Source organism: Muscardinus avellanarius (genome assembly GCF_963383645.1).
Source record: "Muscardinus avellanarius genome assembly, chromosome: 6".
In the NCBI taxonomy this organism is placed as follows: Eukaryota; Metazoa; Chordata; class Mammalia; order Rodentia; family Gliridae; genus Muscardinus; species Muscardinus avellanarius.
In genome coordinates, this window is record NC_137791.1 from 22,522,522 (window position 1) to 22,548,873 (window position 26,352).

Here is a 26,352-nt window from a genome sequence, read left to right on the forward strand (position 1 = left end):
TAATTATCAATAAAATCTAAAGTAGTTCATTGAAAGAATATTATATAACCAGTACCTTTTTTTTTTAATGCCATAATTAATTGAAAGTTGGACTAAGTTACTAAATCACACTACTAATGCTCAGAACAATTACAATTGTTAATCCTATAATTTTTGGGAAAACACAAGCTTAGGTCCTAGGGTTATAATATCTAAAATACTTCCTGGTGGCCCTTAAACACCCTACAACGTTGGTTTTTTTTCTCTCCATTAAAGCTCTTCTAAGTATACTATCCATTCTTCCTCTTGTCTTAATGCTCTTTACCTTGTCTTCTCTTTTTTTTTAATAATAATGGCACATATTGGCATTTGGACGCTTTAAAAATAGCATTCAAATTAAACAGGTTGTTCACACCTTTATTTTTCAAAAGTTAAAACCACTTTTTCTCAGAGTTAGCATGGGCATAAAAGTTGGTACAGAACACCTATTTGTCACAATAGGCAAGCAAGTAGGTAACGCAGTAACTGAAGTGTGGCTTCCCTGGGGCTGAAATGAACAGGAGCCCCTCAGGCCAAAGCTGCCAGGGCTGAGAGGCAAGGACAGAGTATCGCCCCACCTGGCACTGCTGCTGCAGCCCTCTGCTGGCCTGAAACCTTGTCACTGTTTATAAAATGTAACCCAGAAACAAGCAGTTCAGTTTTCTCCAACTTCAAATCTTATTACTTCCAGGGAGTAAATCAGAACTTTCTACAGTCAGGCCCTTAGTCTGTACTGCACTACTCTGGAGGGAAAATTTCTACCGCTGGGTCCAGATGTGGGACCTTTTATATCTGCTCATAGAATGAGCAAGAGGGACAAAAAGAATGTGGGGCTATCCAAAACTAGAAAGATTTACAGATGTTCTTTGTCTCTTCTACCACACAGATATTTCAACAGATAATATTGTTTCCCTATATATCAAAGGGAAAAATTGGGTGAGTATATGTATTGATTTATTTCTACCTGACTTCTTCATAATAAGGATTAGTACACCAGAAGAAGGTTGATAGCTACTACCTAGTTGATATGAAGATTCAGCAAAAAAATATATGACAGATGACCTGAATGCTCAGTTCAATACTCAGCTACCAATTGCTAGTAAAAGGTCAAATGATATTACTGTCTGTCTGTCTGTCCTCTCTCTCCCTATCTATCTTTCTCTCTCTCACTCATCATCTGGGAATTGAACCCAGGAGTATACTAACTCTGAGTAACATCCCCAGACTTTTTTTTTTTTAATTTTTTATCTTGAAACAGGGTCTTAGTTGCTGAGGGCCTCCCTGAATTGCTGAGGTTGGCCACAAACCTGCGATCCTCTTGTCTCACTTTCCAAAGAATTGGGATTACAGACATGCACCACCACATCAGGCTGTCAAAGGCTATTTCACAGTTTAATTTGAACAGTTAATGTGTTGTGGATTTTTTGGGGGGAGGAGTATGTGAGAGAGGCAGGATAAAAAAATATATTCAATTTTAAGTGTGAGAAGGAGCTAGCCCTCTAATACTAAGCTTCCTGACTAAAGGGCAATGGTTCTATAAACACCAACATAAACCTTTGGGAGGAACAAAGGTAGTTTATAAGTTAAAATATACTATTTTGGGGGGTGTTGGTGCTGGGTATTTAACTCAGAGGCATTTCATCTCCAAGCTACATGCCCAGCCTGATTTTTTATTATTTATTTTGAAACAGGGTCTTACTGAGTTGCAGAAGGCCTCACTAAGTAGCTGAGGCTGTCCACAAACCCGATCTTCCTAGCCTCCCAATTACTGGAATTACAAGCATGTACAACCACACCTAGATCATATACTACTTTTTAAAAAATAGGTATTTGAGGTGATTCTGCTGACTGACTGTGACTCTGCTCTGGTCATCGGGCCCTTCCCCCACCGTCGGCAGACCTCGCCCAAAGGTGCCAGTTTAATTAAAAAGGCCTTTAATAACTTGGCTGGTTCTTGCCTCCTTTGCGACCCCCAACTCAATTTCAATGTTACATCTGGTGCTAAAACCCTCTGAACCCGAGGGGACTTTTTTTTTTTTTATCCCTTCCCTCACAGTTGGCAGACCTCACCCAAAGGTGCCAGTTTAATTAAAGAGGCCTTTAATTAAAAAAATAAAAATAAAAATAGGTATGTGAGCTAAATACATGCCTATAATCCCAGGTAATCAGAGGGCTGAAGTGGGAGGATTACAAATTCCAGGCCAGCCTGAACAACTTAGAAAAACCCTGTCTCAAAATAAAAAAAGAAAAAGGTCTAGAGATGAAACTTAGCAGTAGAAAACTCCTGGGTTCAATCTCTAGTAGATAATAATAATAATTATTATTATTATTATCATTATCATTATTATTTATATGTGAAAAAGAAATGAGAAGCCCCATAATACAGACTCTTAAATTTTTAATTCAATTACTTTCAAACTTTATTACTTAATAAAAGTACTTCATTATTTAATCAAATAGCACATAGCTAAATAAACTATATCCTTCGGAAGATCAAGGTAAATTGCTACCCAAAACTCAAATGTTTCTAAAACCAGAATTTTCTTTTCAATTAAATTCAGTGCCACTTTTTGATTCTATGAAAACAAGAATATTATCACCAACTCCACATACAATGACAGAATAAATAAAATTTTTATCTTAAGTTTAATATCTTAAGTTTAATACTTAGTTACAGATATTTTAAAGATTAAATGAAGTGCTGATGCCCCCTAGTTAACACTCAGATACAGGTTTCTTAAAACCACTAACCCACCTCAACCTTGCATTTCCATTATATTCTTATTTCTTCAAAGGGGGCTTCTTCGAGGATTTGAAAAACATCCTTAGGGGATCATCTATTTATCTACTTTGTTGTTATATAAGAAAATGAATATGATAACTAAAGCCACTGGCTAGTATGTAAGGACACTGGAATAGAAAGAAGTGTTTTCCCAGGACCTGGGAGCAAAAGTAGAACACAACTGTTTTAGCATAAACCATCAGCCATGGACAAAAATGGGCCAGACAGAGCAATTGCCCAATCCAAATACTTGTGGACACGAGCATTAATTCTGTTTCACTACTATCAACGTGCTCTAGCTTTGCCTTAAAACATGTTAATTGGGAGTAAAGACTGGTATTGTAAAGTCAGTCTCTTAAGTTCTTAAATAGATCTATTTGAAAAACTGTCCTCTGTTGAAATGATATCTGCCGCATGAGGAAGTTCGGAGAAAGTCATTCTCTTGAATATCCGAAGACACTGGCTCAACAGTAAATGCCCATGCAAGAAAACTCGTTCTTGTTCCTGACTCATTCTATAAATAACCTGGTCTTCAATCTCCTTAGCAATCTACTTTTGCGTGCTATCTGGTTTGCAACAATCTCAAAGCACAGTATTATCTAGAAGAGACCTAGAAATCTACAGAATGGTATGAACAGAATAGAGTCCAATACTACTGTTATCGCTACTTATCTGTAAAACAGAGTTCCACTACTAGAAACTAATTATGCCCTCCACCTTCCTACCAAGTGGCAATACAGGGCTGCTCATCTGGATCAAATGAAACCCAGCGACACCAGTCACTCCAATTCTCTACCCCCTTAGTTAAATATACAATATCAAACAAAAAGCTCCTAGTTATTTGGTCCAACAAATACTTTTCTATTTAATCTAGGTCATCGATAAAAAGCTAAACAGATCTGAATGTAACAGAAACACGTGATACAGTTTTCAAAAGATATAAATTCTATGAGAAGCCTTTTCAAAGGCTGACACTACATGCATTTCTTATCAGTCATTTTAGTTGTTAATCTTGAAGTGAAAATAAATATGAATAAAATAAAATAAAATGACCTACTTGTTCCTTCTATAAGCAGTTCTTGTCCATGGCTACCCAAAAGTGTCCGAGAAAGAAAAGGTGCAAAATCCACAAAAATCTCTCGTAGAAGAGGAGCCGCCTTTTCCAAAGCATGTTCCAGCCTCTCTGTAATACTAATGGAAAGGTATTTATTTACCCAAATTAGTCAACAGAACTTACCAATTTTCTAGCTTTTGAAATAAAATGTATTTCCATAAAAATATACAATTATGTAAAAATTAAAAAATGACTGAATAAGGCATTTTACTACACGAGCAGTCCTTCTACCCGGAATCTCTTTCCATTCTGATTTAGCTTGCCACCCCTGAGCAGTGTCAGACAACCTGGCTAACAACCATTCCAAGCATCAGTTCTTCTTTTAACTCACCAGCGTTTAGCCCCATTACGACCTAGACAAAATCAAAATGCTCTATACTAAATCACCAGTACCTTGAGCTTAAGAATCATATTCTCATTTCTAAGCTGTCAAATGTATACAATACAATGTATAGGAACTATTTTAGAAGGGGGAGCGTTCTAGAGATTGAACCCAGGGCGTTCTATCTCTGGGCTACCGCTCATCCATTTTTTTTATTTTCTAATTTGAAACGGAGTCTCCCCAAGTGGCTGAGGCTGGCTCTAATATGCAAACCTCCAGTCTCAGGCTCCCAAGAACTAGGATTATAGGCACGTACCACCGTGCCTGGCTATATCATTTATAATAACCTCAGTTTACATATTAATACACATAGTCATACATACATAAACATATATTGAAAGAAGTTTTGTTTAAATAAGCCCCTATATCTCAGAAACTGAGAGATATCTATAGCTTTATAAGTCAAACAAACAGACAATTCATCATTATTTACTTCTGTTCATACCAGGAGTACTTCCAGTTCATACTATCAATGAAGCAGTTGCTGCTAAAACTCGTAAAGCAAATTTCGGCCAAGTTTCCGCTGTCAATAATCATCTCCTCACAGAGACTACCCTGATGCTAATGCTTTCTGCGCATCTCAGAGAACTGCTTATCTCTAGGTGTTAGCAGACACACAGCCTATACCTGAAGCATCCTGGTGCCAACATTTGTGGAGTATTACAAATTTTCTAGTTAGGGTGAGAAAATCAAGAACTCTATGTTCACCAAGAATTTGGTAGTGGAAAATACTTTCACGGCCATTTCAAATTAGAATCTGAAACATATTCCCAGTTAGATAAGGTGACAGCAAATACCGATCTGTAATTCAGCATCATGGTGGTTTTGGTTGACCAGCTGACACTTACTATTGCAGCAGTTTTATAAAACAAAAACTAAATACCATACAATCGATTTATAAACATTTGAAACATTAGCAATGAGTTTATTTAAATATATTTGTTATGTGCACAGCATTAATTATTGCACAGTCATCTCTCATAAATATTTTACATTTTATAATCTTTTAATATTTTAATTTACTGTGTGTGCATGTGTGTATCTGTCTGTCTGTGTCAGTCACTAGGGATTGAACCCAGGGGCACTCTACCTCCAAACTATACCCACCCTATTTGAGTTTTACTTTGAAACAGGGTCTCACTAGGTTGATGAATATCTCATTATTTCCTGAGGCTGTCCTCAAATCTGAGATCCTCCTGTCTCAGCCTCCCAAGTACTGGGATTACAGGCGTGTGCCACCACACCTGGCTTTCATAATCTTTTTTAAATAAAATGAACTTCAAAAACATTCCAAAGCCCCTAGATGTCCTATATGTGGGGGAAAGGGGGAAGAGAAAAGAAGGAGGGAAAAAAGGAGGAAGAGGGAGAGGAAGGCAGACATGCAAAAGGTAGTTTAAAAGTCATCAAAAGCCAGACATTACAATTTCAAAATTAGCAGTTTAAATACCTCATATTTGAAACTGGGTCTTCTGGAACTGAACCCACTGTTGGAACTGAGGGCAATTTTGCATTAGATGATCTACTATCTAAAAAGAAATATAAACATTGATAGAAATTTTCTGCTTTAGATACAGGGATTCAAACAAACAGGTTTCTTTATATCAGTCAACAAAAATATATTACAATGTATTTTTGGGGGGGGCGGGTCCAGGGGTGGAACCCAGGAGCATGTGACCTCTGAGCTGCATGCACCCCCTGCCCTATTTTTTATTCTTTATTTTGAAACTGGGTCTCACAAAGTTACTGAGGGCCCCACTGAGTAGCTGAGGCTGTCCGCGCACGAACCGCGACCCTCCCATCTCCGCCTCCCAAATGCTGGGATTACAAGCACGCACCACCATGCCTGGCTACAAAGCATTTTTGAAATATCCATTACTATTTGGAAAGCATTTAAATGTAACAATGTTCTTCTCAAATCCTTTCATACATAAATGTCAGTTGCCAGGCAAATATGCTAACCAACCCTTTTCTAACCATGGATAAAGAGGTAAGTGAAAAACAAATTCTGATTTATTACATTAGGTTCACAATTCCTTCTATTCAGCACCAATTATCAACAGAAACTTAAGAGTAAAAGCTTTGTTTTGAATGAAGCAAAAATCCAGAAGTAATTCAAAATTAACTGTAAAAAATAGATATATTTCCATTCCCATAAAAACCGCTCTTACTGCCGGGCGTGGTGGCGCACGCTTGTAATCCCCGCGCTTGGGAGGTAGAGACAGGAGGATCGCGCGGATTCGAAGCCAGCCTCCCTGGCTTAATAGACCCTGTTTCCAAATAAAAATATTTAAAAAAATAGGTCTGGGAGAGTAGCCCGGAAGTAGAAGGGCTTCCAGGAACCCCAGTACCACACACACACACACACACACACTGCTCTTAATGAAAGTCAACAGATAACTTCCACAACCCCCAAAGTCTCACGCATGTGGTCTGGCAAACAAGTAAACAGCTGAGGAAACCTGCATAAATGACTGGGTGGAGTTACAGGCTCTCACTTTGTGCCCTCACCCTCACCGCAATTACAGCACACAACTTGCCTCCTGCCACAGAGGAATTCTAATGATTTGTTTGTGTGTTTGTTTGGGTGGGTGGGTGGGTGGTAGTACCAGGGACTGAACCCAGGGCCTAGCTCAGGCTGCTCCAGTGCTTCGCCACTGAGCTACATCATTTAATGTGGGAACCGTGTCTTGCTAAGTTGCCCAGGCCAGCCTTGCTTGAACTTACTATACTTCTTTTTTTTTTTTTTTTTTTTTTTTTGGTGGTACTGGGGTTCCTGGAAGCCCTTCTACCTCCGGGCTACACTCCCAGACCTATTTTTTACATTTTCATTTTGGAAACAGGGTCTCCTAAACCAGCACGCGCGGCTGGCTTCGAACCTGCGTGATCCTCCTGTCTCCGCCTCCCAAGCGCGGGGATTACAAGCGTGCGCCACCACGCCCGGCGAACTTACTATACTTCTGCCTCACTCAGCATCTAAAGTAGGTGGTATTGCAAATGTATGCATGAACGCCGCTGTGTGTGTGTGTGTGTGTGTGTGTGTGTGTGTGTGTGTGTGTGTGTAGGTGTGTAGATATAGCCAGGGATATGTTCTACCTCTGAGCTATACCCTAGATCTTTTCTTTCCTTTTTTTTTTTCTGCGAATCTGGGAATGGAACCCAGGGGCATTTGACCTCTGTCTGAGATACATTCCCTGCCCTATTTTTTTTTTATTATTCTTTATTTTGAAACAGGGTCTCACTAATTTGTGGAGGGCCTCACTAAGTAGCTGAGGCTGTCTGTGAACCACGATCCTCCTGTCTCAGCCTCCCGAATGCTGGGATTATAAGCGTGCGCCACCACGCCCGGCTTATTCTTTTATTTTTGAAACAGGGTTTCACTGAGTTGCAAAGGGTCTAAGTATCTGAGGTAGTCCGAGAACTGTGATCCTCCTGTCTCGGCCTCCCAGATGCTGGGATTACAAGCGTGGAGGCGCCACCATGCCCGGCCTCCATTTTTTTTTTTTTTTTTGGAAACAGGGTCTTGCTAGGCAGCTGAGAGTCTCACTACTGCTGAGTCTGTTCTCAAGCCTAAGATCCTCCTGTCTCAACCTCCCAGGTACTGGGATCCATTCATTTTCATTTTCATTTTTAAGGGCCATAGTGAGGAGGTAGAAGGAAATAGGCAGATAGGGGAAAGGCCTGGTAGAAAAAACTCAATTTCCTGAGGGGCTAGGAATACTAACTTCCAAGGCTTTTGAGATCAGCTATTCCAAGGTTCAGAGATAAGAAGGACCTTCACAAAGCCATCAGTTTACTAATCAACAAACCCAGGAGCCATCACAGGAGCAAGTCTGACACTCCTACTAAATGAAAGGAGATTCTTCAAAGGACTTGCAAATACCCTATGCAAATTCTGAGAGCTGGTTCCCAGAATTCCCGGGATCCCAAACTCACCATAACCAAAAGAGGACACACAGACATTGGGGTAAAGGCCCCAGCCGACAACCAAAGGGAGTTTTTCCCTCTCGGGGACCCCCTCCCCTTTTGGGGAGCTTTCTCTCTCGCGCAGGTCATGTTAGCCCTGAGAGAAGGCAGAGTGCAATTGAGGGCATGTGGCTCGGGCAGCTCTCGGGTAGTGACCTGAAGGCCTCTGCTGGACATCAAGGCTGACCAGGGCCCCTACGGGTGACCTGCACCTTTTTTCTGGCAGATTGCATGGACCCTGGGAGAAAGTAGTTTGCAACTAATGGCACTTGGCTCGGGCAACACTTGGGTAGTGACCTAAAGGCAGCTACTGTACCCCAGGGCTCCGATAGCCCCTTTAGGGTGTTCGGCCACTTTTCCCTATTCCCTTCTGGCAGATCGCCTGGACTCTGGAAGAAAGCAGCCTGCAACGGAAGGCAATTCATCTTGGGCTACTCTCAAGTATTGTCCTGAAGGCAGCTGCTGGACCCCAGAGTTCCAGCCCCTTTGGGGTGTTCAGCCACCTTTCCCCATTCCCTGCTGCTTCCAATAAATCATTTACTCCCCTTCCTGAGGTCTGCGGGTGTCATTCTTCGCTCACTGTAGACAAGAACCCGGTAAGGAAACATCAAGTTACTTCTCAAGAAACTCCGTTTCATCTTTGATGAAACACCAGGTTTCTTCTCAAGAAACCCCCCCCCCATTTCAATAGGGGAACACAGAGAGACTACCCACACAGGGGTGTGGGTTAGACACAAGTTTTACTAGGACTTTGGCACACACACGCTGGAAGACATGAGGAGTCAGCCTGCAGTGTGGAAGCCCCACCCAGGACCTGACAGGTCATGGGACCGGTGCCTCCAGACCCTGGCAAACACTGGCTGCCATCTCCTTCTCCTCAGCCCAGCTCTTCCAACTGATTATTTTTTCGTAGTACTGAGTACTGGGGATGGAACCCAGGGGCATTCTACCTCCAAGCTACAACCCCAGCCCTATTTTGTATTCTTTATTTTAAAACAGGGTCTCACTGAGTTGCAAAAGGCCTCATTACATAGCTGAGGCTGTCCTGGAACTGCAATCCTCCTGTTTCTGCCTCCCAAATGTTGGGATTACAAGCATGCACCACCACGCCCAGCTCCAACTGATTTTTAAAATGCTCCTCTATTATATAAAACTTTTGTATGTGGGGGTTGGGGATTCCTGGGGATTGAAACCAGGGAAATTTTACCTCTGAACAATGCCCCCAGCCCTATTTTTTTTTTTTTAATTTGGAAACAGGATCTCACTAGTTGCAGAGGCTATCCTCAAATCTGCAATTCCCGTCTCAGCCTCACAAGTACTGCGATGACATGCATGCGCCACCACACCTGGCTTAGAAAGAACTTTTTGAAAACAGAAACTTACCTTTTTCATCCATCTCTCTCTAAAGCCCAGAGAAACTACCACAATTGAAGGACTTCAATATTAACTGCATAAGCAATTCCTTTACTCATTCTCATTTCATATATATATACATATACACACACATACATACATACGCATGCATACACACACACACACACACATACACACAACACACACACACACACATTTTTTTTTTTCTTGTAGTACTGGGGATTGAACCCAGGGACATCCAACCCCTGAGCTACACCTCCAGCCCTATTTTTTTTCCTTATTTTGAAACAGGGTCTCACTAAGTTGTGAGGGTCTCACTAAAGTACTGAGACTGGCCACAAACCTTTGATCCTCCTGTCTCAGCCTCCCAAGTACTGGGATTACAAGTGTGCACCACCACACTCGGCTCAATTTCTATATTTTAATTGAGCAGTTTTCTCACCTGTAATATACTTTCTTCCCAATCTTCAACTACTTTGTATAACAACCTTTGTTCAAACCACTGTGTGAAATTAATTTCCACCAGGTGATTATATTTTGGTCTTTTCAATCAACACTCCCAGATAACTTAGGATACTCTTATAATACCACATTGTTAATAAGTAATTCATACTCTTCTAGTATAAAATGTTCAAACTGTTTTCTTAAACAGGTGTCACCTTCTTTATGTTATTAACAAGTAACTGAATTTATCAATTTTACCTAGCAAAAGAAAAAGAGTCACCTGGAAATCAACCCTAACAGAACTAAAGAATGGAACAGAAACAACACAGAAGACAAGTCTGGAAAGAGTGAGCCTAGAAAGCTGATTTGGAAGGTGGTTTCCTGAGGCCTCAAGAGTTCTAAATATCTTAAGAAAGCAGAGGGGAAAAAACAACTTCCTGTTTGGGATTCAAGCTATCTAAAAACAGAAATCAGTCAATCTAAGCTAAGAGTAGGATTAAAGAAATGCATGGGTCAAATGCTTTCTAAAGCCAATACGTGGAAGAACATACCGGATCAAGTTTCTGATCGAGGTACCAAAAAGTCACTGAAACCCAAGTAGGATGGTGTCCTAAAGACTAGAGCACACGGGTGCAGGAGATTCGGAAAGTTACCTTTCAGGTTCTTAGTCTAAAAGGGTGCAAAGCCCACTTTAGGGTAATACAGACTAAAATCCCACAGTAATTCTATAACAAGATATACCAAGAAACGTACCAAACACATGAAGCTAAACAAGACAAAGAACGCGCAAAGGTGATTAACAGGATCCTTTTGATTATAAAATGCATTCAGACAATTGAAACTTAACTGTGGGAAAAGACAGATAAAATCAAGAAAGCAATATAATCTAACAAAGACTAATTAAGAAAGAATTGGGTAATACTTTGAAATCTTTATTTTATTAATGCATATCCTCAAAATTACATAAATGAGAGGAAACCCTGTGGTACAAGGTAAACATATTGTTTAAGGTATAATGGGACTGAAGACTTGGTTGTTGTAAAGGTGAACACCTAGCATGAAGGGTCCCACTGCAGGTGGGTCCAACCATAAGCCATAGAAAACCTCTCTGTCACCACCCTCACACCAAAGGACTACAGTGGTGGCACTGTATATAACTGGATTCTTATAATACTTAAAATGATCTAAAGCACTTGATCTAGTAGATTCTCCAATATTACTTTCCCACATTCCGCAAAGCACTACAGAAAGAAAGTCTAGCGCTCTTCTGAGTGTTTCGCTACATGTGTGGCTCGTTCTCTTCCCATCTCATGTTAGCCTTCCGCTTATATTACCTACCAATCAAATTCCACAAGAAACACAGAGTTCTTGTGCTCTTCAAAGCCTGAAACTCATTTTCTTTCCTGTTTTCAGAACTAAATGCCAGGCCATCCAAGTCCAGATCTCTCTCTACCAACACAAAGGGACTCCTGCGAACCTCTCACTCTCTCTCAATCAGCCTCTCACATAACTTCACCAACCGATTCAGAGAGGATGTTCTCAACTGGCTAAAATCATTTGAATCACCAGCAATGAAACCATTTTCAAACTGACTCTGTCACTACGAACCAAGTCCCTTTGACAACAACTAAAAGGAGGCTGAAGCAGCTGCTGCAAGGCTGAAATGTTTGGAAAGCGATAGGCTACGGGTCTGAATGCAGACTGCAGTTGTGTGGCCTCGGGCAAGGTACTTCTCTGTGCCTTATTTTTCTTACCCACAAATTATGGATGATGCTGATTTTGAGGATTAAAGTACTGTGAAAGGGCCATGGTCACTGTAGATAACGAATGATAGCCCTCTGCCTCTAAACGTGAGTGTGCTTCACTTCAGCGTGTGATTCAGGCTGAAAATTCTTCAGCAATCTTTCATCTGACACAAAAGTGTAGGTGAACCCCTGGGGAAATCTGAATAAACCTTCTACCTTGACTTGCTTTTAGTTACACACTTTTATCACCAGTCTTAAAGGACACATAGCCAAGCAGTACACATACCACCATTAACTGTGCTATAAAGAACACCTCCGACAGTGGGTCGCTGTCATGATAGTTGTCCAGGTTGTTTTCTGGGAACTTTTCTTTGTTAATTGTACAGTAATAATTATACAGAAGTGGGGGTTTCATTGTAGCATATTTGTACATGCATATAACATAATTTTATCAAGTTCAATCCCAAGCACCTCCCCTTGGCCTTCCCTCCTCCATCCCCCAGCTCTCTGGCCCTCCTTCTCTACCCTACTCTGTGTGTGTGTGTGTGTGTGTGTGTGTGTGTGTGTGTGTGTGTACCCAGGGGTGCCCTAACTCCAAGCTATACCCCAGCCTTTTTTGGTTTTTTATTTTAAAACAGGGTCTCGCTAAGTTGCTGAGGCTGGCCATGAACCTGTGATCCCCCTATCTCAGCCTCCCAAGTACTGGGATTACAGGTGTGTGCCACCACGCCTGGCTCCCCTCCTATCCTTCCATTTTCATATAATCCTCTTTCTCTCCCCCTAGGCCTCCCCCTGGGCTTCCACATAGGAGACAAAACATCCTGCCCTTAATCTTCTGAACCTGGCTTATTCTGTTTAACACGCCATCCAGTTCTATTCATTCCTGCCAAATGACATAATCTGGTTCTACGTTTTGGCTGAATGAAACTCCACTGTGTGTGTATATACCACATTTTCTTTAGCCATTCATCTGCTGACAGATACCAAGACTGGGATCAAAACGTGGCTATTGTGAACTGTGCTGTATAAACTTGGGCATGCATGTGATCTCCACGTTATGCTGGCCTTAGTTGTTCTGGATAAAAGCTGAGTAGTATAGCTGGAGCATGTGGCAGTTCTGTCTCTCGTCTTTTTTCGGGGTGGGGGAGGTTTTTTGTTTTTTTTTTGTTTTGTTTTGTTTTTGGTGGTACTGGGGTTCCTGGAAGCCCTTCTACCTCCGGGCTACACTCCCACGGGCTACACTCCCAGACCTATTTTTTAACTTTATGTGGAAACACGGTCTCTTAAGCCAGCGAGGCTGGCTCCGAACAGCGCGATCCTCCTGTCTCTGCCTCCCAAGCGCGGGGATTACAAGCGTGCGCCACCACGCCCGGCTTGGGGGAGATATTTTTATTGTGGAACTAGGGAATCAACCCAGGAGCATTTTACCTTTGAGCTACACCCTAGTCCTAACTTTTCTTTGCATATTTTTTTTTATTTCTAAATAGAATCTCACTACATTGCTGAGGGCCTTGCTGAGTTGCTAAGGCTGCCTGGGACCCTGCGATCCTCCCGTCTTAGCCTCCCAAGTCCTGGATTTCAGGTGTGCACTGCTGTTGGGAGCCATTTTAGCCCATGCAGTGAGGTCGCCATTTCTGACTGGCTTAGCTATGTACATAGTAAAAGTGGAATAGGAACTGTCCCCAAGCAAATTTCCTTGGACTGATGTAGGATAGAAGAAATAGGTAGAAAGGAGACAGACAGGAAGGAAAAGTAAAAATATAACTTTAATTAAGAACCTGGAGCGGAAGTACTTCAGCCTCTAGTTCTCTTTCTCAGGCCTGACTCTCCCATAAATTCTTGGGAAACCTGTGGATCCTAGAGTTAACAATATTTCCGAGAAAACCTAAATTTAGGATATCCCAGCTTATCTGTCAATCAACTAATGAGGACCCCCAAACAACCCAAGATCATCCACCCTAAAGCTGACCAGACCACAGACCACCAGGAAGCGCCTCGGGACTACTGGACTGAGCTCATCCACCCTAAGGCTGCCAGACCACCTGCCCACGATAAACCGCCTTGGGACTACTGGACTGAGCTCATCCTCACACACCTTCTCTAGCCCACCCATCACAAAAGTCCCCTATAAGAAGAGAACCCTGAATTTTCCAATATGCCTTCCTCAGATTGAGGTGGCCCGCATTCTCTCTTGAATGTGTATTTTTCCTTCCCTTTTCCCAAATAAACCTCTGTCCGTGTCTCCAACTGGCACGTGCTGAAATTCTTTTCCATCATGTTAGCCAAGGACACTGCAAATCCTGAGTTCCTGAGCTGAGGACTCACCCAACAGGACCAGATAGGACCAAAAGGTGGACTTGATGACCTGCTATTCTCCCAGAAATGTTTACCTTGCCCCTCCCTAACTGGCCCTTACCTGCCTCTCCCTAAACCTAGCTGTGACTGACTCTCCCTAAACCTAAAGCTTGTGATTGCTTCTCCCTAACCTGGCCTGTAACTCTAAACTCAGGACTGTTCTTCCATTTATTTATTTTTAGAAATGTTTTGCTTAAACCCTCAATAAGAAAAGGATGCTCGTGGAAGGAGAAGCAGAAGCCTTTTCGGTCTTCTGCCCAACCACCCCATATCTCTAATAATTATAATAATCTTCTCTAAAAATAATCATTTTGATTGAATCACTTCATAAGAGACTTATCAGAAGCAGCCTGCAGCAGCAGCTTTCCATCACAAGAACAAAGAGAAAGAAGTGTTCACTACATGCCACCGCAACTGGCTTTATTCCTAGTCTTTTGAGAAACATCCATAATGATTCCTATAGTTTCTAGGTCTCAGACCAACATAAAGATCCAGAATTCTGAATGAAGGTGACCTCCAGCAAGCTTGGTTCCTCTACGTGATTCCTGCAGGTGAAGGAGTAATCTTCCACAATTAACTTCTTGGCAATTACTAAGCCCACAGCTTACAGTAAGCATATTTCTAATCAAAATAAATTTAAGTATGATCGGTTTTTTTTCTATAACAGACTTCCTTCCTCTTTGAGCATCAGAGTTGGTTTTCTTTTTACTAAGAATTTTGTACCGCTGACCCTACCTCATCTTCATCATCCTGGCTCAACTGAGAGCTAAGTGCATAGAAATTTTAAGTGTCTGGTGGTCAGAATGCGAAAATTAACTATAAAACAAAGCTGAAGCACACATTGCTCCATGCTCACATATATATTTATGCACTTTGCAGTAGTGGGGATCAAACCCAGGGGAGCTCTATCACTGAGCTAATTCCAGAATATTTTTTATCTGTTTATTTATGAATTTATTTTAGTGTTAGACATTAAACACAGAGACATACATCTGAGCTACATCCCTAGCCCCTTTTTTATTTCTTATTTTAGAACAAGGTAATGCTAAGTTGTTGAGGGTCTTGCTAAGTCTTTTTTTTCATTTTTTATTTTGAGAAATGATCTCCCCAAGTTGCTGAGACTAGCCTCAAACATGCAATATTCCTGACTCAGCTCCCGGAATTTCTGGGATTACAGGCACATGTAACCAAACCCAGAATGTTGGCAGTTTTTTAAAAATACATATATCAACTCCCATTTCATTATGAATACATATTTCTGGTTTTGAATTCTTTACAATAAAACCTCCAATTTAGAGGGCAAAACTGAGAAAATTTCCAAAAATTTCTTTTTACCCTTAGGAATCTGGCCTCTTTCCAGAGTTAGGCCTAATCCTCTATTCACACACAACAATCTACAAGGTACTTCAGGGACACACTATCTCTATTACACTCATTAAATGATATCTGCAATTTTCTAGATTCTTGATCAGGTGACCACTGACTTCTATTATCAATGATAAAAAAAAATTCTCAGGGAGGCTGAGACAGGAGGATCACAGGTTCTAGGCCAACCTCAGCAACCTCGTGAGGACCTCAGTAACTTAGTGAAAATGTTTCAAATTAAATTTTTAAAAAAAGAATTGGGGGAGCTGGGTGCAGTGGTGCACGCTTATAATCCCAGCATTCAAGAGTCGAGGCGGAGACTGGAAGATCAAGGTTCGTGGACAGCCTCAGCTACTTACCAAGGCCCTTCACACCTCAGTGAGACCCAGTTTCAAAATAAAAAGAATAAAAATAGGGCTGGGCTGGAGCTCAGAGGTAGAATGGCCCTGGGTTCCATCCCTGGTACCTCAAAAAAAAAAAGGGGGGGGGGGGTTGGGGGGTAGAGCTCAGAGGTAGAATACCCCTGTGCTCAATTCCCAGGACCACAAAAAAGAAAAATATTTTCTAAGCTTTATTTTTAGCTGGTGTTAGTTTTTCTTTTTGTTTTGTGGTACTGAGGGTGGAACCCAGGGGTTTTTTACCTGCAGGCTATACTCCCAGACCTATTTTATATTTTATTTGGAAACAAGGTCTCACTAAATTGCTGAGAGCCTCACTAAGTAGCTGAGGCTGGTTTGAACCTGTGCGATCCTCCTGTCTCAGCCTCCCAAGGGCTGGGAATACAAGCCTGCGCCACCCGCGCAGCTAGCTGGTGTTAGTTTTTATTTTTTTATTTTTATTTATTTATTTATTAGTGGTACTGAGGGTGGAACCCAGGAGCTTTTCTACCTCCAGGCTATACTCCTAGACCCATTTTATATTTTATTTGGAAACAGGGTCTCACTAAGTTGCTGAGAGCCTCACTAAGTAGCTGAGGCTGGCTTTGAACCTGTACAATACTCCTGTCTCAGCCTCCCAAGCGCAGGGATTACAAGTGTGCGTCACCACACCCGTCTGATGTTAGTTTTTAAAGACTGTATTTTAATATCTCAGACACTTTCTCTAAAATATTGATTCTTTAAAATCAATAAAATGAGCTGGATGTGGGCACGCTTGTAATCCCCGCACTTGGGAGGCAGAGACAGGAGGATCTCGCAGGCTCAAAGCCAGCCTTGCTGGCTTAAGAGACTCTGTTTCCAAATAAAAATATAAAATAGGTCTGGGAGTGTAGCCCAGAGAAGGCCCCTTGGTTCCACCCCCAGTACCACCAAAAAAAGAAAAAAGAAAAAAAAAAGAAAATCAATATAATGATTCTTTTAAAATAAAAGTTCTTCCTGAACTTTTAGGAAGTTGATTTTAAAAAAGAACACATTAAAGCCAGGTTGTGGCAGGACATGCCTGTAATCCCAATACTCGGGGGTCTGAGACAGGAGGATTGTATAGACGTGAGACCAGCCTCAGCAACTTAATGAGATTTTCAGCACACTAGGAAACTCTATTTCAAAATAAAAAATTTTTATAAAGGGTTTGAGGTATAACTTATATGTAAAACGTCCCTAGATTCAATCTCCTATATCACACACACACACACACACACACACACACACACACACACAAACACAAGAACTTATTTACGTAAATGCAGAAATAAAAGTAATAAATGGCAAAGAAAGTCTCTGTACAAGGATTTAGGCAATAATAGTAAAACAAAATTAGCTTTTACTATGCTAATAGACACACAAAGTTTAATGAGTTGAAATGCATGTTATAAATTGGAAAAACGGTAGGAAAACTTTTGGCTCTAAATAAAACAATAACAAAAATTATTTCCTGACACCACCCTAGAAGAAATGTCAATTTTCATGCCAAAAAGAGAATATAGCAAAAAGAGATTTTTACAAACTGGTTTTTTTTTTTTTTTTTTTTTTTTTTTGGCTTCTCGGGGTGGAACCCAGGGGCATTCAACCTCCGAGCTATACCCCCTGCCCTTTTGTGTGTGTGTGTGTGTGTGTGTGTGTGTGTGTGTGTTACTGGAGATGGAACCCTTCTACTTCCGGGCTACACTCCCAGACCTATTTTATATTTTTATTTGGAAACAGGGTCTCTTAAGCCAGAGAGGCTGGCTTGCGCGATCATCCTGTCTCCTGCCTCCAAAGCACAGGAATTACAAGCGTGCGCCACCACACCTGGCTTTTATTCTTTATTTTGAAACCAGGTCTCACTGAGTTGCAGAGGGCCTCGCTAAGTAGCTGAGGCTGTCCGCGAACCATAATCCTCTGGTCTCAACCTCCCCAATGCTGGGATTACACCACGCCTGGCTCACAAAGTGGTCTTTTTAAATCACAAGACACTTGGCCAACAAAAATAAGTTAATTAACCAGTAATACTTATTTAAAAATTCACACGAAAGAATGAGATAAATGTATCAGTAAGTTCATATCAGGTTATCCTTCTTTCTTACCAGAGAGAAAACGTGATTTCCAAATACATTCTATAACTTTTCAACTCAGATAAAAATACAAATGTATGACAAATTTTATATTAACATTTAATATTTCCAGCAACTGATGACACATATGTAAATTCAGAAGCTACTTCCAACATGTGAATGGGTACCGACTGATCTTTTCCTTCTCCTTGTACTGATAAACTGGCTCCTTCAAACAGTTTTCCAGACACTCAAAAGAACAAAAAGGAAAATGCAAATAGATCATCCGTCTAGCATCTATCCAGGGAAGAGCTGATTATTTATCCAAGATCCCTAAGGGTCTAAATAACTAATGTCCCTTGCAATAAAGAATCATTAAAACAAATGCCAATTTTTAATCCCTAAAGACTGCGTGTGTGTGTGTGTGTGTGTGTGTGTGTGTGTGTCTGTATGTTTGTCTGTCTCTTGAATCACTTAATTCCGTAAGAGATAGTATACATGTCCAGTAAAACCTTCTCATTAAATAAATGAGCATTTGTTGAATTAAAAAAAAGAAAAGCCATAAGGCTATTAGGCTAAATATTATGTAAAGCAAAGACAGTTGTGGCTCACATATCTTCCCCTAACATTAAAGACCTTAACTAATTAATAATGTGCATGGGCCTGGTAAACCAAGCCTAATATTTTAGTAAGTAGTCAAACCACTAAAATTCGCAAATTAACACTCAACGCATAAATTACTGAAGAATCAAGTGCACTTGATTCCTTTATTGAGCCAGCTTCAATTTTGCTTTTACAGCATGGTAGAAAAATATCATGTATATTAGAAAAAGAGTAATGGCATAATCCACTAAACATATTGTATTTAATTAAATCTTTGCTGACGAGTAATTTTAAATTTTCTAAATTTTTATGTATTTAGTACAATCATGTTTTTTTTCTTCTATCTTCTTCTATAATCTGTGTCCCATGATGAATTTCCTTTACCACTATTTCAGGGAGGTTTCCCATTGTTGCTCTAAGATTATACTTTTTTGCTGGCCGAGTCTGACGGCACATACCTATACTCCCAGTACGTAAGAGGCTGAGACATAGGGTGACAAGTTGAAGACTCAACTTAGCGAGACACTCCGCTACCTAGCAAGAACCTGTTAAACCAAAAGAAGGGGCAGTATCTAACTCAAAGGTGAACTGTCTCTGGGTTCAATCCCCAGTACCACAAAACCAAAAAAAAGGGTTATGCATTTCTGCAGGTAGCATACAGAAAAAGATACACATATACTGGTTAGAGATTTAATAATGTATGCCATTACATAATCCAAATGTGCAAGTCCTCAATTTTTAAGCTAAACTATAAAATTATTTCAGTAATAATACTGTAATAGAAAAAACTTACACTTCACATAATGTTAAAAAGTAATAAAGGTAACAAGCTTTAATTCTTTCACTAGGATCAATCTATCCAGACTTTGTTTCATTTATTTATTTATTTATTTATTTATTTATTTATTTATTTATTTATTTGGTGGTACTGGGGTTCCTGGAAACCCTTCTACTTTCAGGCCACACTCCCAGACCTATTTTATATTTTTTTATTTGGAAACAGGGTCTCTTAAGCCAGAGAGGCTGGCTTCGAACCTGTGCGATCCTCCTGTCTCCGCCTCCCAAGCGCGGGGATTACAAGCGTGCGCCACCACGCCCGGCTTTTATTCTTTATTTTAAAACAAGGTCTCATTAAGTCATGGAAGGCCTCGCTAAGTAGCTGAGGCTGGTCGCGAACCTGTGATCATCCTGTCTCAGCTTCTCAAGTACTGGGATTACAAGCGTGCACCACCAAGCCAAGCTCAAGTAAATTTTTTACCTTATTTTAAATTTTTATTGGTGTGTTATAATTATATAAAATAGTAAATTCATTGTGATATATCCATACACGCAATAGCAAACTTTGGTCAATTTAATTGCCCTGTACTGTTCCTCTTTGTCTCTCCTTCCTACCCTCACCACATTCTCTACATTACTGCATTACTGGTCTCCCTTCTCAAGATCCCTTTTATTTTATTTCAAGTAGTGTGTGTGTGTGTGTGTGTGTGTGTGTGTGTGTGTGTGTGTGTGTGTTACTATGGATGGAACCCAGGGGCATTCTACTTCCAAGCTACACTCCCACCCTTATTTTTTTATTGTTTATTTGTAAACAGGGTCTCACTGATAAACCAAGCCCAATATTTTAGTAAGTAGTCAAACCACTAAAATTTGCAAATTAACACTAAACGCATAAATTACTGAAGAATCAAGTGCACTTGATTCCTTTGTAAACAGGGTCTCACTGAGTTGCGGAGGGCCTCACCAAGTAGCTGAGGCTGGTCAAGAACCTGGGTCCTCCTGTCTCAGCCTCCCAAATGCTGGGATTACAAACATGTGCCACCATGCCCAGCTCAAGTAAATTTTTTATCACCCAATAAATAAGAGTTTACTTTTTGTTGGCAATTCACTATAAAATTCAGAATTGTAATCACTCCCAAGTGATTACAATCACTCCAAGTGATTACTCCCAAGTGATTACCCAATACCTAAGTATTAGGTACCTTTTCATATAAACAAAATAACCCAAAACCAAGCCAAGACTAATTCCTAACTTAATCGAATGTGCAAGAATACATGGTCCTGTTCATCATACAATTACAACAAGAGTCAATTCATCCACAAATTATTTTCCCAAATCCTGCTGGAACCAAGAGAAAGAATTTTCAATACTCATTTATGATGCACAGTTAGTTTATGTCTTGAATCTGGAATGTTCCCCAAAGACTCACGTGCTAAAGCCTGGTCCCCACTGCAGCACTGTTCAAAGCTGAAGCTTTGGGGAAGTGCCTGGATCCTGAGGGCTCTGACCTCATCATGGGAGGATTAATCCACTGATAATTGAATGCACTTCTGTAGATAATGGGAACTGCGGGCAGTGGGGCATAGTTGGAGGAAGAGGTCACGAGGGGCATGCCTTGGAAGGGCATTCCTATCCCCAGCCCCTCCCCCAGGCTTCCTGAAGGCCTTGAGCTGAGCAACTTCGCTCTGCCAGCCATTCCACCAGGAAATGCGGCCAGAGCAATGGGCCAGAGGTTTCACACAAGGGTCTGAAACCAGGAGCCACAATCCATCTTTCCTAAGCTGTTTTTCTCAGACATTTACTGCAGAGACAAAAAGCAAACACAGATAGACTGACACAGAGTTTATTAAATGGCAAATAATTTAAATCAAGAGACCCACTCAAAAGAAAATAATAATATCTCAGTTAAAATTACTGACCAGAGAGAAAGAACTCTGTGGAGTTGAGATTCCAAGTAAAAAGAGTGTATCAAAAGAGGCATAAATACAGGTGTGTTAAGTAAAAGTATATAAAGTCAGGTAGCAGGAGAATAAGAGCAAAAATGGCTAAAACCACAAGACTGGGCTAGGCTTTCATTACCAAGGCAGTAATGTTCATAGCATCAATTAACAGAATATAAGTAAGAAAATAAAATGGAGAAAGCTTATGCCAATGAAATGAGCACAAAAAAATGCCAATCAAAAACAAAGAAGGGACAGATGTGAAAACCAAAATAACATAAAAAGAAAGGCCAACATGACCAAGAAGACTGAGAGAAAGTACAAAAAAATGAACTATTCTAAAGTATCAGGAAGGCTGAGTAGGGGTCACTAGCAACAAAAAAATAAAATTTAAAAAGTAAAGGAGACTAAGGAGGAATCAAAAATACAGTTAAAAATTACAGCTCAACATAGAAAGCACTGGGAACTACTTGAACAACATTATAACCACGATGGTACGACGTCAAATGACAGGGTGGGGGTACGTTATGGAACAGATCAATGACACAGAATTTTGAGGTTTCTTTGCCAATAAATACAGTAGTATCCAAAATAGCAAATTATTTTGGAATTCTACATTCATCTTTTTTGCTAAAATAGATTTAATGAAGAAATACAACATCTTCAGAAAGAAATATATTCTATTATTTTATGTCAAGTTAACACAAATATCTAAGCTTCCTTTCTATTTCTTATCTTTTCTGGAAACTCTATAATTTAAATTTTGAGGAATTAAAGGTCATCAGAAAGTCCCATTAACTTAGTCCCAGAAAATGAAATTAAAGGGCAGTACACACAGAATAAGAAAAAAGTATTTTACTCAGTGTACTTTCAACTTCTATTTCTTATTTGATCTGGGGAGTTGTTGAGGAATTCATTACTAACAAACAATTTCATAAATAAGAGTTACTACTGTATTTTTTCCCAAAAGGGCTAGTCTAGAAAAAACACAGTTAATTTTTGTAGGGACTCTGGATTGGGATAAAGGAGAGGGAATTTACAGACTTAACCCAAAATATTTTACCAAATTGTTTCCAGAAAAAGAGGATATAGAAATACCTGAGAACTCTGCACTTTCTGCTCCACTTTTCTATAAATCTAAAACTGATATAAAGCATAAAGCATATTAATTTAAAATAATTTAGCTAGGTATGGTGGCGTATGCTTGTAATCCCAGCATTTGGGAGGCTAAGACAGGAATCAGTGTTTGCGGACAGCCTCAGCTACTTAGGCCCTTTGCAACTCAGGGAGACTGTTTCAAAATAAAGAATAAAAAAATAGGACTGGGGGTGTTGCTTGGAAGTAGAATGCCCCTGGCTCCATGCCCAGTACTGCAAATAATAATAATAATAATAATAATAAGAAGAAGAAGAAGAAGAAGAAGAAGAAGAAGAAGAAGAAAATTTTATACAAAATTTAAAAAAAAGCAGCACAGAGCTCTGTCCACAATATGAAGCCCTAGATTTAATCCCTACTTCAGCTTTTGTTTTCTCTACAGGAAAACCATTTTAAATACCGAATATTATAGTCTAGATCAGGAATGCCTCCCAAAGGCTCACGTGTTAAGGGTCTGGTCCCCGGCTGTTGGTGGTCAGGGAGTGGTAGGAACGTTGGGAAGTGGGGCGGCCAGAGGAATCAGGTCACTGGGAGCACGCATCTGCAGAGCACACCTGTCCTGGCCCTCTCCTCTCGCTTGCTCCCTGCTTCCTGCCCAGCCTGGGGTGAGTAGCTTTGCTCTGCCACTCACTCCCCACCATAATGGTCTTCTACCTTGCGAAAGGCCCAAAGCAAAGGGACAAGTGACCATGGACTGAAACTTTTGAAACTGACTAAAATAAATTTTTCCTCTTTAATGTTGTTTACCTCAGGTATTTTCTCATAGCAACTAAAAGCTGACTAACACATCTACTTTTCTCCTAAGTGTGAAAATCATATAAGACTACTGATGTAATTTTGGAAAAGACACTAAAAGTAAATTTTGAAAATCAAAATATTCAGTTGCCCAGCTGCATGAAGATAATCATATAATATGCTTAATGCTTTAGTTATAATTACATAGTATATAAAGTATTACATGTAATTTTTTACTTAACATACTTTGAATTATCTTTTCACTAAATATTATGAGATTTATAAGAAATTAACTACACTGAGAGCCAGGCATGGTGGCACATGTTTGTAATCCCAGCATTCAGGAGGCTGAGAAAGGAGGATCCAGTTCCAGGACAGCCTCAGCTACTTAGTGAGGCCCTTTGAAACTCAGTGAGACCCTGTTATAAAATAAAGAATAAAAAATAGGGCTGGGGTTGTAGCTCAGAGGTAGAATGCCCCTGTGTATAATACTCCGTGTCAAATCTGTGTAACCTCTGGGTCTTTCCTTTGCTCAGAAAGCCAGTGAAACTGAAAGGGCCACGCGCCCTTTACCCTACTTGCAAAAACAGAAGCATTCTCTGTAATTTGCTAGGTTTAAGATTACTCCACAAAATAAAAAAATTCAGAGGCAAACCAATTAGAATCACTCCAGACTTCCCAAACCAAGTCATGAGAACCAGAAGGGCTTGGAGTAACATATTCCAAACTCTGAAAGAAAACAACTTCCAGCCAAAAACTTCCTAACCAGCACAACTATCAAATTAGATGGGGAAATAAGAAGCTTCCATGACAAACAGAAACTCAAGGAATTTATGTCTTCAAAACCAGCGCTAGAGAAAATACTCAAAGAGATTAACTACAAAGAAGAATTAGGCAACACACACCAGAACCAGAGAAACAAGATTTTCCATCCAACACACAACTAAGATTGGTTATCTGTGAAGATTCATTATTTATGTTAGTCTTTTACCTATCTCTAAATTGTATTGTTTGCTTTTATTGTAGCTAATTTTTAGGATTTCTAGTTGGGATATTAATATACCTTCAGATATAGCATTTGGAAATATTTTATCCTATTCTATCAGTAACTTTTAACTCTGTTTACAATGTCTTTGGATATACAATTTTTTTTATTTTTTAGGGAGTTTGTTTACCCTTCTGTTGCCTGTGCCATTGAAATCATATCCAAGAAATCACTGCCAATTTCAACGTTGTGAGGCTTAATGACCCAGATTTTCTTCTAAAAGTTTATAGTCTTAAGATTTATATTTAGGTCTTTTATCTATTTTGAGTTAATATTTGTATATGGTGTTAGGTAAGGGTCCAATTTTATTCTTTTTCATGTAATTATTATTTTTCAACAATATTTAGTTAAAAGATTAGTATTTCCTCCACCAAATGTTCGTGGAAACCTTGTCAAAAATAACTCGACAATATATGGAAGAATTTATCTCTAGGCTTTTATTTAACTCCAATGGTTTATATATCTGCCTTTATAACAGTACTACACTGTTTCAATTATTGTAGCTTTATACGGTTTGAAATCAGAAAATATACATCTAGCTTTGTTCTTTTTTGAGATTGTTTTGGGTATCTAGAGTCCATATTCCACATTAGGATAGATTTTTTCTTAAAAATAAATAAATAAATGTATGATAGTTTCACCTAAAAAAAAAGAAAAAGAAAAAAAATTCTCTGGTAATAAAGAAAGCAAAAAGAAATATTGAAATGTTATCTTTAAGTCATCAAAAGCTTAGTATCAGACAAATGAAACTGTTCTGTGAGATATAATACTAGATGTCAACCACTAAGCCAAGCATGGGAAGGAGGGATGGGGAGGGAACGGGGTGGGGATTGGGTAGGGGCTAAATGGGCGATGTGTGCATGTATGTCTACAAAAGTTTTTTTTTTTTTAATCTCATTATGTACGAATACAGTGCACCAATAAAAAAAAAATAAATTTAAAGAACTAAAAAAAAATTTCCCATTATCCTTATACTAGAGTTACAATCTAAGTCCTATTAGGGTCACAAAATTTGTTATTACATTTTATGAAACAGCACAACATCTGGAAAAAACACTACTGATATAAGACATCACCCCCTTTTCCTAACTTGGTCACTTTAATATAGCACACTTCAAGTTCTCCTGCATCACTACTAAGCTAACAGTCAACGTCTCAGGATTTAAGATCTTTACACCCTTCTATTTATATGACTTTACACTAATGGAATGCAGAAAGAGAGAAGGGCAAAAATAACAATGCCATAAAGTTTGGAATCAGTCTGACCAGTGCTAGAATGATGCTGCATATTAGCACAGCACTCTTTTCTAAGGCTCTAATTCATAAAAAAAAAATATGCAGAAAAAATAGTGGCAGATAGTTATAGAAGCATTTGGCAATCAGTAACCAGATTTTAAAAAGCCACCTTTTTTATATAAACCGCTATCAAATGCAAGGAAAAAGGTATTCTTATAAACCATGCATTCACCCATCTACCTAACCAGCAGCATCTAATTCATCACACGCTATTATGTTTGAGTGGAGAAAATACTGAAATTTTTTTTTCTTTTTCTTTTTCTTTTTCTTTTTTTTTTTTTTTTTTTTGTGTGTGTGTGTGTGGGTCTGGGGATGGAACCCAGGGGCATTTGACCTCCAAGCTACAGCCCCTGCCCTATTTTTTTTTATTCTTTATTTTGAAACAGACTCTCACTAAGTTGCGGAGGGCCTCGCTAAGCAGCTGAGGCTGTCTGCGAACCACGATCCTCCTGTCTCAGCCTCCCAAATGCTGGGATTATAAGCATGCGTCCACGCCGGCATCTGAAATTTTTTATGTAATTTGTTTGATTTTACTCAAATTTACTCAAGAAATTAATAAACAACAACATAATATAAAAGCACAGTCGTTTCTAATGTACTTACTAACTTCTGAACTTTATCAAAAATGCTAAATTGTTACCAGGCATGGTGGCGCACGCTTGTCATCCCAGCATTCAGGAGGCTGAGACCGGAGGATCGTGGATTGTGGCCAGCCTCAGCTACTCAGTGAGGCCCTTTGCAACTCAGTGAGACCCTGTTTCAAAATAAAGAATAAAAACTAGGGCTGGGGG

The 26,352-nt window shown here is 39.7% G+C and overlaps 1 protein-coding gene across 3 annotated transcripts in view; it reads right to left on the reverse strand.

The window, feature by feature from the left end:
* LRBA (LPS responsive beige-like anchor protein) overlaps nucleotides 1–26,352 on the reverse strand; it is a gene marked incomplete at both ends in the record, with an annotated part of 652,640 nt that overhangs the window by 456,828 nt on the left and 169,460 nt on the right. For all 3 annotated transcript variants that reach the window (XM_080697476.1, XM_080697475.1, XM_080697477.1), the window contains 2 exons: nucleotides 3,858–3,991; nucleotides 5,744–5,822. In XM_080697476.1, the coding sequence (XP_080553602.1) occupies nucleotides 3,858–3,991; nucleotides 5,744–5,822 (213 nt within the window). The remainder of the gene's footprint in view (nucleotides 1–3,857; nucleotides 3,992–5,743; nucleotides 5,823–26,352) is intronic.